Here is a 12871-nt window from a genome sequence, read left to right as displayed (position 1 = left end):
GAGTTCTGGGTTCCCTTCCAGATTCTTAGTGACTTAGACAAGATTTGGCATGTGCCAATGGCAAAATAATGAAGAAAAATATTCAGTTTTCTCCAAATGTCCTAGATTTTCCTACATTTACCACACAAAATGATTGTTTTAGTCTCTGTCCCATAGTGCTTCTCTGCGGAGTCCGCAAGACAAATTAAATCATTTTCTCCCCTCAAGTGAAAAATTACTTGATGTCATGAAAAGGATTAAAGGAGTCCTCAAGTGTTTTATGACTGCACTCCCATAAAGTTAGAGGACTTACCACAGACAGTTTCTTTTCTTAAGATATTTTAAAAAGGATGTCAAAATCAATGGTGAAAAAGCAGAGATATCCTGATTTTTAGTCCCCACTATAGGTTAAGCTCCAAAACTACTGGATCCTATATTTCCAATAATGCAATGGGATAGTGTTATTTTTCCAACCCTACTCTGGTAAATTCCTGTATCTTCCAAACTCCACACCCCATGTTTCCAGTGCAGACTTTCTGTTCAAAATTTCTAGTTCCCAAGCTGAGATAACCTTGCTGACATTATCAGAGTTACTTTCTCAGTCCTTAGAAAGGTCCTCTAAATCCACCAAAGAAATCATACGATAGCTTCTACAGGCTGAGCAGTAATACCCAGGACAAGTAAACTGATCTTTATGTTTAAAATTGGTGGAGTGCCCCTTTTAAGGGTCAGTGGATTTTTGTCAGCAATGAAGTCTACTAAGTTTTGACGTTCTTTTTATTAAGACAAATCCATGCACAAGAATATTCCTGATTCCATTTATTTATTCAGCTGATGCTGAGGTTGAGGTGAAGGTGGATTCTGGCAGTATTTTTGGATGCATATTAATAAACTCAGCCTCATGTAGCGCCAAATGTTGTTAAGTGTATAGAGCTCCGTAAAGTGGCCCAGATCTCCCCCGAATCCTGTCATCCAACAGGCAACTCTTTCTACAAATGCAAGACACTGACAGCAACAGTCTCATTGGTATCTACAGTAATATGAGATATTCTGACACATGTCCAAAACTCTCCTCTCTCACAGCAGACAGCACCACTCATCTGTTTTAGCTGCAGTACAGCTCTTTGTTTTTCACTGCCTGACGGTCTTCACTGAGGTCCGTCAGGAGCGGAGGGGTCCTGAGGCAACTGGGCTATGAAATTCTAAGGATAAAAAAATGGGTGTAAAAACAGCACTGTGGAAATTCAGTCAGAACAACTCATTTAAAGTTTTGTGTATACACCTATATTAAAAAATAAATATTTATAACACAATTAGGCTCATTAATTAGTATTCCTTCTGGGTCCAATTCCATTTTTTTTCTGAAGTTATGTGAATGCCGGGAAGACTAACCACAACTTTGTGGAAGCCAATGGAGATTAAAATTAACAATAAAGAATAATAAACTACTTCATTATTGTAGACCAGAAATAACAAAGGTCTAGTAAAGGAGCCCTGTGGAACACCATCATTATGCTGATCTGTTAGAAACTGATCCTACAGTATTTCAAGATTCACTCAAATTCACTCAAGTCAGCTCCTGCAAGTGTCAGTGGTGGAAGAATTATTCCCTTAGTTAAGTTACAGTATCGGTGTGAAAATACTACTTACAAGTAAAAGTCTTGCATTTAAACTTTTACTTGAGTTCAATTCAATTCATTTTTATTTATATAGCTCCAGATCATAATACACATTATCTCAAAGCACTTGACAGAGTCAGGTCAAGACCTGACAATGTTATGGAGAGAAACCCAACAGTCCCCACCATGAGCAAGCACTTGGTTACAGTGGAGGAGAAAAACCCCCTTTTAACAGGTAGAAACCTCAGAGAGAGCCCGGCTCAGGGTGGACGGACGTCTGCTTCATCCGGTGGGACTGAGAGGAGAGAAATGGAGGAGAGAGAAGAGAGAGAGAGACCAGGAACCGCTGCAGATACTGTTGTATTCAAACTGGTTGTTATAATGATGATAATAATAGTGATACTTTTAGGTTTAATAATGTTATTAGCAATAACAGCAGCAATGATAGCAACACAAATTAATAATGATAATAAAAATAATAATAAGAGTTGATTAGTATGGCTGAGTAGAGTGATCCTGCATTAGATAAGGTGCGGGGGCCTCTTCTTAACTGACATTTGATCAATCTCCCCTTTTTCATGTGACACAAACACAGACATGTCTTGAGTGCTACATTTTTCTCTCAGGCTAAGTCAACGTTGCTGCCAATAGTTAATCACTTCTCGTGCAACAGATGAAATAAACAACTCTAACTGCTTCAAGGTGATTGCAACATGAAATGTAAAAGGCTTCATCCCATGTTGGCTCATTGTTGTCATTTGGCAGTAGATTAGGAATGTGCAGAAAAAAAAAGTCTGAGATTACTACTTGATGAAGTGATTGCCTCAGGAATAGGTCACAGTGCGAGTACTGATACAGTGACTGTGACTTCATGATGGGCTCAGTGGACTTCCTATGGATGCTGACTGTAAATTACACACACTAGACTACACACACACTGTGACACTACGCACGCACGCACACTCACACACACACTTCTCATTTAGGTCAATGTGGTTTAATCCCCTCAGCTGTTGTATAATTACATATAGACTCGCTGGTGCCTCTCTGCTCATAGAGGGTCACAAGCTGATTAGTGTTGTCGAACGGGACCTCCCAGTAAAAAGGCCTCAACTCATTAATTTGAACTGGTTTGATTCTGTCATGTACTGGATCTTTTAGACACCAGACTGTCCGTGATTGAAATTAGGTTTCTCCCTCCACCATCTGTCCTGACTCCCTCTCTTGTGTCTCCTCTGTTTGTCCATCCACAGGGAACCCTGACATTCCAAAGCCCCGGCGTGTCCTGCACTCCTCGTGGGGCAGTAACCCCTACATCCGAGGCTCCTACTCCTTCACTCTTATAATAATGATGAAGAGTGTTGAGTAGTGGTGGCAGATCTGGATCCTTCGGTTCTGGAGTCAGGGACGCCTGCAGAATGAGGACAGGGAGGGAAAGGTTTTAATCCTACTATTAAACATGGAGAGCATGTCTGCCTCCTGGACCCAAACTGGACGATGGTTCAACAGTAGAGGAGCCTGATAACTGAAGGCTCTGCCCCCCGTCTACTTTTGGAGACTCTAGGAAGCACAAGCAAGCCTGTGCTCTGGGAGTGCATTGTTCTACTGAAGTAATAGGGCACCATTAAGGGCTTTGTAGGTGAGGAGGAAGATTTTGAATTCTACTTTGGATTTTACAGGGAGCCAATGCAGAGAAGTTAACACAGGAGAAATATGATCTCTTTTCCTAGTTCCTGTCAGTTCTCGTGCTGCAGCATTTTGCATCAACTGGAGGTTTTTCACAGAGTTATTGGGACATCCTGATAATAAGGTATTACAGGAGTCCAGTCTAGATGTAACAAATGCATGGACCAGTTTTTCTGCATCCTTTTGAGACAGGATGTTTCTAAAGTACATAAGAATTATCAGCAAAATGTAATTAAAGTATCAAAAGGACAAGTATTCATTTTGCAGAATGAACAGTTTATTTAACTACAAATATCATATTAATCATCCATGCATTAACATGCTTTCGATGCTGATCCAGGTGGAGCGGATTTTAACTATTTTATATGACAGGTATATTGTGTTTTTTTTAAAATAAGTGAACATTATGATTAAGTATGGTGTTTGCGCCACGCAAAACGTGACTCTACAAAGCAGCTCTAGCAATCAGATGAATGTAGTGCAGTAAAAATACATTATTTAAGTGGTCGAACAGAAGTAGAACGTAGCAGGAAATGGAAATGCTCCAGTAAAGTACAGGTAAATCTACTTAACTGTCCACCACTGGACCGAAAATATCCCAAAAACCTTTGCTACGGTATTTAGAACGGTTTTATTTCATCACAGTCATAGAATGATCATTCACGCTCCTTTTTAGGCCTTTCCCGACATTTTTAATGTGACTTACTTGTTCATTATTATAAAGGGTGATAATTCCAGGGTTAAGAATATGCGCTGTATGGGAAATGTGTGTCCTTACGGGAAACAGCTGTAGTGCAGTTGAATAACCAAACGATTCCAAACCAAACTAGTGCCAAGGACACAAAACTGATTCTATTCTCCCATAATGCAATGCACAAAGGAAATGGAGGAGCTTCTAACAGCTGGAAAAAAAATTAATAAACTAAATAAATTGTGGTTTGCGGTGAAACGGCTGCAGAGAGATCTTGGAAAACAACACGAGTCTTAAATCTTAGGAAAACCATTTAGCTGTCTATTTGTGATTGGAACTGACAATGCAAAGTCACACATATTGCATCATTTCCTCTTGATATTTTTGTATACTAACTGCTTAAACAGTATACTGTGTATGATGAGCAGTTTATACTGTATAGAATTAGTAAGTAGTATGGATGTTATACACAGCGCGTGTGAATTCGCAGAACAGAGGTAAAGTCCGTCCTGCAATTCAGCCGCAGATTGCACCGAAACTGAATGAATTTACCTTTATCATTCTTATTAGTACATCAAGCTTGGTAAAATCATGTAACTGCCTGCAAAGCGCTGCCCAGCCTCAGTGTGAGCAGAGGTCCAGTCAACCACAAGTGAAAACACTTGGGTGGGTGTGCATCCAAGAGTTGTTGAATCGAGGGCAACTGGACTTGGTTGTAGATACTTTGGGTGTTCAGACCTTTAGGGAAATGTGTGACAACAACTGCTACTGTTTCTTCGGCTTAACAGCGTGAAGAGTCAATATTCTGCTTTATCAGAAAAACTAGAAATCTTCTTCAAAGACGGATGTTGTTTAAAGAAATAGTTGAATCTAAAAATAAATGTATCAGTACAGTTATTGAAAAGAGTTTATTAAAGGCTTCCCCTTAATTTTTCTATTGACTGTGACTATCAAGATTTAGGTTCTCTCCGGAGCCTTGTTGGAGCAAAACTTCGGTAACCACTCATCTCCTTCTAACACCTCAAAGTGTCAAGGGCAGGGAAACAGGTCAGGCCGCCAACAGCTACATCCAATCAGAGCTCAAGTTTCATTTCATGGCAGATTATCAAAAATTGGCCACCACACGGCTAAAGTGAGTTTACCCCCTGAGCTCTGATTAAAGACAGGAACACAGTTGGGCCCCATTAAGACCAGGACAAAGTTAACCATCCTTGACTGTATTTCTCACTGTCTGCACTTTAATTTTTTTTTTGGACACTTGACTTTAGAGAAAAATCCAGGTGACACAGAGCAACATTCGTATTCATTTGGGGTCGTGTTTGTGGCCACCTGATGTGTGGAAGTCCTGCATTCACTTTTCTTGTACTTCTGTGTTTGTCTCCGCTAACTTGTGATAAAAATATCTGTATGTCTATACCTTAAGCTGCTAGATATTTGTCTTTCTTTACCAGGTAGTTGCCTAACATTTGATTTTTCTTTTTTATCTTTTTTTTTTCTTTTCTAAAAACATCTGCCTGAAACTGCTGCTGGAATTGGGGTTGTACAGTAAATTTGCGAGCCATAAAACCAAAACCATAAGCAATAAGCTAAAAGAGCCAGAAAAGCTGCAGAGAGCTCCTGCTTTTTTTATTTTATTTTTTTTTAATCACTGTGAACAAACCTCTTCAAATTACACCTTGACATTTGACTCCTCGTTAATGTAAAGACATTGATTAGTGGAGCTTTAACGCATTCAGTTGTTTCATTGAGAAAGTTCTGAAACCAGCAGGGCTAAGGGGGTTGTTGTGCATTGTGGGTCTGTGTACGAGGCTTTAGAGCTGGAACCTTGTTTTCTGTGGGCAGTGCAATTACCCTCCTCCTTCATTCAGACAGTTGGAAAGCAGAGAGGGAAACACGGGGACAAAGTTCTGGCAGGAGTCCTGGTCCAGCAGGAGAACACGTGAGGCGGCCGAGGCAGAGGACTTAACCATTCAGCTGCAGCTATCCCCAGAAGGTAAAGTCATCTGTTTTACTGTCTTGGTGAAATAAACTGCTCATTACAATGGGAAACAGTGTTTCTTTCTTTTTTTTTTTTTTTTTTAAATCAGGACTTGATTGTGCTTTCAGGTGAAAAGAAAGTTGCACTCAAATGGCCCACACAGACATTAATAACCAGAGGTAAACCTGCACAGCTTCTATGATACAAGTTTTATAGCTTTTAAAGATTTTAAGATGAACTCCTCATTTAAAAATGTGTTGTATTCACATGTTAATGGTTGATTAGTTATTATTTGATTATCATAAAAAACGTGTAATTAAAATTTTTGAAACATTAGAGGTAATTACCAAACCATGTATAGATAATTGATTAAATTATCTACAAATGAAAAAAATGTACACACTGGAAAATAATTTAAAAACAAAAGCAAAAACAAAAGATTAAAAAAAAAACAATCTCACCTACCTATAACGTTGTCTCTTTTCAGAGTAGTTTCAGTGAAAACTGGAGTAAACGGGACAGTTCAGTGCTGAAAAGACATATTGATGCAGGCATTTTCAAATATAATTAACGAGCAGCACAAATGAAAATTCCACATATTTATTTTTTTGCTGATATTATTTGGCCCAAATTTTTCAAAATCTGGCCAATTTAAATCGAAGTTATCTGAATGGTTCCATGAGTAGAAAAGTGGAAAATATGTGTATTTGTAATTTGAGTAAACCAGTGTTAAAATATACAGTTTTTTAAAGTTTTTTTCCTAACCTTTGTGGGGCTGGTTGCTTGTAAACACAACTTGGTTTTTCTCATTATTGCCAATGAAACGTGAAACCATGTGCCCTGGTTGCCAAAACAAACCACCTGCACCTACATGTCCCATAAAGAGGAGTGCTTCTACCATTATTGCTTTAACTCAGCTGAGAATGAACTTTCCAGTACACTGCCCTCACAAACAAATATAAACAAAGCAGACTGAGAAACAAATAATGTGTCAGACTGCAGCACTTACTACCAGGAAGTTATGATATAAATAATTTAGACTTAGTATATGTCCATACAATTTATTAAAAAAAAACAAAAAAACATCATTATTAAAAATCAACATTATGTAGTTTTTTTTTTTAAGCAATGACCAACATCATGTGTTGCTAAAGCTGCATGAATTATTGTTGGCCAAGAGAATGCACATCAACTCAAAAATTAAAAAATATCAGCGTTAGTGGTTACAGGTCTGTCTTTTTTTGAACCAGCTCTCATTAGTTGCTAACTATGTTTTTTGCTGTTTAGTGCTAAGCAACTCGCATTCATTGGCTTTATCACTGGTAATAATTCTCAGAGTGTTTGTCGCTACAAGTAATGCAGCCAATTGTATAATAAACCTGTAAAAGTCTGTGGTGCAAACTGCAGGTTACAGACTCCATCGAAGACACACCAAAATTACACACTTTCTCAGTCACCTCAAGCGTTATCTATCACATAGATAGGTTTTGGTTTGAGACACCCTCCTCTGAGATTTCTGCTGCCGCACAAACTCGGTGGAGGTGAAATCAATTTCAGCTTGACGACAAACATTTGCATTCAGTTTAAGTGTGTTAGGCTTCCTATCTTGCATGTCAGCATTGTGTCAAGGGATGGTACTAGGTTAACTAACAGCAATGAATAATTACTTTCAAAATTAGAATTACCGGCTCGGACACTTGCCTCCGCCAACTAGTCAATTGCAGTTTACATCTCATGTGTTCCCAGACCATGTGGAACATGATCAAAATCTCCCCTTCTGTTCCTGGGTTATGGCATTGAATAATGGCCAGAAAAGGGTTTTTTGCATTACATGATGTTGTCACAGTGAAGTTGACCTTTGACCTTTTGGACATAAAATGTCACCACGTCATCATTTTATCCTTTTAGACATTTGCGTGAATTTTTTTCAAAATTAGTGCATGAATTCTTGAGTTAGGTCACAGTGACCTTGAACTTAGACCGTCGAAACAGCTAAATCTAATCAGTTCATCCTTGAGTCCAAGTGAACGTTTGTGCCAAATCCGAAGAAATTGCCTCAAGGCGTTCCGAGATATCTCGTCCGCGAGAATAGGATGTACGACCCGAAAAATAGCGCCTCCGGCCAAGGCTGTTGTCGGCGTGGAGGCATAAAAGAAATCGACAGTAACGTGTCGTTCCCTGTTACTCTGGATAATCAACAGACTCCACTGTGAACAGTTTTTCCCTGGAACTACTTTCTACCAAAGAAATAGTTAGCTCAAAAAAGGAATTTGACCTTGTACTTAGAGGCCAGGTCTTGTTCAGACAGATTCAAAAAGTACTTGAAAATATGCGCAAATACAATTTAAAGCAGTTTTATTGATGACAACAAATGAGAGAAAATGAGTAGTAAAACATTTCCATCTATTGCAGTCATGGTAGAAGGCTGATCATCTTTTGAGAAAGTATTTTTCAGCAACAGAATCCATTCTGTCTTTGTAGCAACCAGGATGGAGTTCATGGATAAATTGGCATACCTTTTGATGGTTGTCAAAAATGAAAAATTACAAAGACAAACTGCACACTTAATTGCCCAGATAAGTGTTGAGGTAATGTGTAAAATACTATTCAGATGAACGGGCATGAGTACAATCATTCATACATAAAATATGTACAGAGAGGTACATCAACACTCAGACACTGTCTTTCAATTGCACAGTATAATGAATCGGTGTCACTGCAACAAAAGAAGATTAGATCTCGATTTAAATAATTAAATAATAATACGTGAATGAGGAAGTACCTTGGTTCATAGGTGATGCTCCAGACTCTGAATTAATAAAATAAATTAGAAATTAGTCAGGCTGACATTTGGAGAGGCAGAGAATGGAGACGTAAGCCGAAACAAGTTATTCTGGCGTACTTGGCACCTCTAATCTGCTGTTTCAGAGCGCACAGGCTCTGTAACATCCTCAGCAGGTCCATTTTCACACGAGAGCAAATGTACTGTTAGTATGAGCATGAAATCTACAGCATAATGCAAAAACAAAACAAAGACAGTGACAAATACAAAGGTGAGAATAAGGTCATGTGGGCTATGAACATAAAAAGCACTTGCATGTAGTTGAATCAGGTTCAATCTTTGTAACTTCCCAACCAATGAGACATTGAGAGATGGTGTAAGAGAAAAGAGGCCGACTGTACGTCCGTTCACTCACAGAAGTTCATATGTTATCGCTGCGTTTCCAAACTTCTTCCTCCCGTGACCCCGAACGTGTGAGTGAACAGTTCGTCTTGCGTACTACACCAGAAGACGCCACCAGGCATCCTGCTCACAGAAACCAGCTTCGTTTCCGACTAGGCCCCATGACCAACGGGCCGATAAAAGTGTTCAGGAAAAAAAGTGCATCATATTTTGTCAAATACTGAGAAATAGCTGAACATTAAAAACAACACTCTGATAATAAACATCTGAAACATCTTTTTTTTTTTTTCTCACTAGTGCAACAACAGACTGGATCAAATAAAGAGAAATGCTATTAACCGGCAGGCAATCAAAGCTCTTTAAACATCTAATAATTTTCTTGCCACGGTAGCAGGACAGTTAAGAAGGCAACTTAATGACTGATGCTCGAACACAAACATGCCAACATTATACACATCGGTCTTTTTCTATAGAAATAAATAGCTGAATTATCATCTTTATCCTCTTCTTAAATAATATCCATCTTTATATGACTCTGATGCACATTTAATATAAAGTATCTAATACACAACTGCAATTTCAACACTACTGTTATACATAATATAATTCTCTATGTTTATCTTTCATTCAACTTTGGAGAGAAAATGCTTACAGAATGAAGACCTGTAAACTTCAACTGTTTCCACTCATATTTATGACCTTAATATTATATCACATCACATGTTGGTCCTTTTTTTTCTTGTTTTTGTTGATGGTTTTTTTTTTGTTAATTTTTTACAAACATTATGTACAGAGTAGCTGATAGCGAAGGCAGGATTGTCTAAAACTCAAAATCAACAAGTGCTTTTTGTGTTTTCTCTATTGTGTCAGCAAAGTTTTTACACCTTTCCCGCAAACCTTTTCCCCTCAATGAAACCGAGCAGATTCTCAGAGCCGGTGCAGGATAATAATATGCCGTACTGGAAGAACATGACGAAATGGACGTCCACAACTGTTCTCACATATTCACCTCGAACATCATTACTACAAAATGCAGCTACACGACTCCGCATGAACATTGTTGACTATGAAGCAGAGACAAAAAACGGCTGAAAGCTCTTCTCATCAGTTAAGGTTCTGAGTTTTAAAGAGCCCACATAACGATCCCCTGCTCAGTGTTCCTGAAAACTGTCACCTCACTCTGTTGCACACTCCACCCAGGAATGACAAGATCTGCTGTATAGACAAATGGTAAAATGAACTACTCATTAAGCGACCTGCATTAATGTGTCGCAAGGTCAGAGACGTGACGCTGTCCCTGATGTGTGACTCGTTTTCAAACCTGTTTCAAAACTGTGTGCTCGATTTCTTGAAATCAAAGTGATTGTAAGCGTCTACAGGAGCTCTGTTTAATGGAGTACTCCAGCGATTTAGTATTGCACTTTCATAAAGTCGGGGGACTTGCTTGATAGATAGATTTAAAAATCAATGCAGCAGAAGAAGAGAAATCCTGACTTTTGGTCCATAGTATGGTCCCGCTCCAAAAATGCTGGATCGTATCCTTCACTTAATATCTTTTTTTATTTGACCCTCCCTGCCTTGTAAACGCTAACATCTTTCAAACTCCACACACGCCGTTTATAGTGTAGGTTTTTTTTGTGTAAATTTATAATCTCCAAGCTTAGATAACCCATATTACATCATCAGGGTTAATTTCTCAGACTTGAAAAAGCTCACTCCAGAAGAGCAGAAGGAACGATACAACTGTCTTCATGGGCTGAGTGGTACCCCTAACAACTTGTAAAGGGATGTTGGTGTGTAAAATTGCTGGAGTGCCCCTTTAAATGATCTTAGACGAGTGTACGCTCAGTGTCAACACTGTAAGTATTGCTACTCATACTTCTTGAGAATTTCTTTGAAGTACACTAAACTAAACTGTAACCGAGAACTGTGCCAATTTGAAGGCGACACTGGAGGACTTGACCTCTTGGTGCTGAGATCTCCAAAATGGCAAAGTTGATACTTGTTCCAAGCTGCAAAGGGTACAAGTGTCACATCACAGCAGCTGGCTGTCAGCTGTGTAAACTGCCTGAAAACACCAGCAGAGGGAGCCAGAGGATATCAGCTGATGAGTCTAAATAAAGATTGTTCAAGGGCTCAGCCATGACAAGCCCTGTGACTAGGAATGGCACTGTTTAGTATTGTAAGGTATGAAACTTTCGTGATACACTATAACAACTGTTTACACCTGGAGACTATGTTCCATATGAAGCACAACACCCTTATGTCCAGTAAGAGCTGCTTGCACTCATCCGTTCACAACAGCTGCCCCACATGGTTCCTCCCACCTCTTTAATGGCACATTGGAGAAAATGCTCGCTGGAATGAGGACAGACATTGTTCCAAATGGCACCAGTTTTTGAGAGAAATGCATTATTGATCAACTTCCAGGTTTTATGGAAGAGCAACGTCAGATACTGCCTCCTGTTCTCTCAGACAACAGATCTAGAGATTCTACAACGATGAAAAACACTGAGTCCGGGTTTGCGACATGGTCCTGTTCACACAAGGAAGCAGAGGATGGTAGAAGAGACAAAATGCATCGCTGACATGCAGTGGCTATAAGAGTGTCAGGGTCTGTGTGTTACAGGGAGGCTGTCCTCAGCTTTGCCTGGAGCTGGTGCAGCATGTTTCTGTTCTGGGTGGAAGCAGTAAGTGTTGGACGTTTTCCACTGTCCAGTTTCAACATACAGTAGTGCAGGGCAGGCTGGATGAAAACCAGTTATTCAATTCTTGGCTATTCTATTTATGCTTTTCACTCATCCGTGCACACACAAACATAAAGCTCCTGTTTCAAGACTCTCTCCTTGAAGAGAGTTCAAGATCTCTTGAGGAAATTAATTTTTCGTCTCGTTTTCTTAAACCTGCCACCATTTAATGTTCTTCTCTGTGGGAAGTAAGTATGCTGTATAATGTGCCCCTGCCCACGAGCTGTAGGTAGTCTCAGGTTTTTACATTGAGCATTATGTAGATGCAGTGAGTTAAATACAGCTCTCACCTGGCCCCAAGCGTTTCAAGAAAGGGGTCTGGCTCTGTGCGACGACATGATCCATTTTTAGGGTGAAAGCAGAACACGACTGAGAAAGAGAGATCTTACAGTTTTGTTGGGTTATTTGAGTTTGTAAAGATTAAAACAGGCCCTTAATCTCATAAATAGTGCCATTATTAGTCCAAATAAACCTTCTGACTGGCTTTCTGCCATAACCAACATTAAGGAAATACTGATTCCCCCTACTGGAATAGTAAATGAGTTTTTCTGTTTTAAGTTTGTACTTGTAGAGTATGCACATTGAGCCTCGGTCCTGGTTCATCATGGCGAACGTCTGTTGTTTCTGTCGGTGCTGCAGACACATTCAACCCCATAGAGTGGACTCAAAACAGCTGGGTCTTCTTAATTGACTGGAGCCAAGATGGCGCCTCTCCAAGAATTGAAGAATCTGCACAAAAGACGTTAGCAGAGGCTGTCTGCTTTCACATGGAGGATTTTGGAGAAGCCAGGTCTCTTCTTAAGAGCCTGAAAGAAAAGAACGGAAGGAATATCTGAATCTCATTTCATTGAAAGCAACCTGTGCGTGATTTTTCTCCAAATACCCGAAGGACAAAAATGTCTTTCTGCGTCATCATGCTTTTATATTTTTCTTCCATTAGCAGTAAGTATGTACAATAGCTGATATATGACAGGAAGCCGTAAAAAA

At 39.4% G+C, this 12871-nt stretch overlaps 1 protein-coding gene across 1 annotated transcript in view; it reads right to left on the bottom strand.

The window, feature by feature from the left end:
- Positions 1–8291: 8291 nt before the first annotated feature.
- Positions 8292–12871, bottom strand: part of fbxo41 (F-box protein 41) — a 50815-nt gene continuing 46235 nt past the window's right edge. The window contains exon 14 of the mRNA XM_040144935.1: positions 8292–12690. Coding sequence (XP_040000869.1) covers positions 12628–12690 — 63 coding nt within the window. The 3' untranslated portion in view covers positions 8292–12627. The remainder of the gene's footprint in view (positions 12691–12871) is intronic.

This window comes from Xiphias gladius, chromosome 15, assembly GCF_016859285.1.
Source record: "Xiphias gladius isolate SHS-SW01 ecotype Sanya breed wild chromosome 15, ASM1685928v1, whole genome shotgun sequence".
NCBI classification, from domain to species: domain Eukaryota; kingdom Metazoa; phylum Chordata; class Actinopteri; order Istiophoriformes; family Xiphiidae; genus Xiphias; species Xiphias gladius.
The sequence above is the reverse complement of the archived record's forward strand: the minus strand, read 5'-3'. Positions and strand labels throughout refer to the sequence as shown.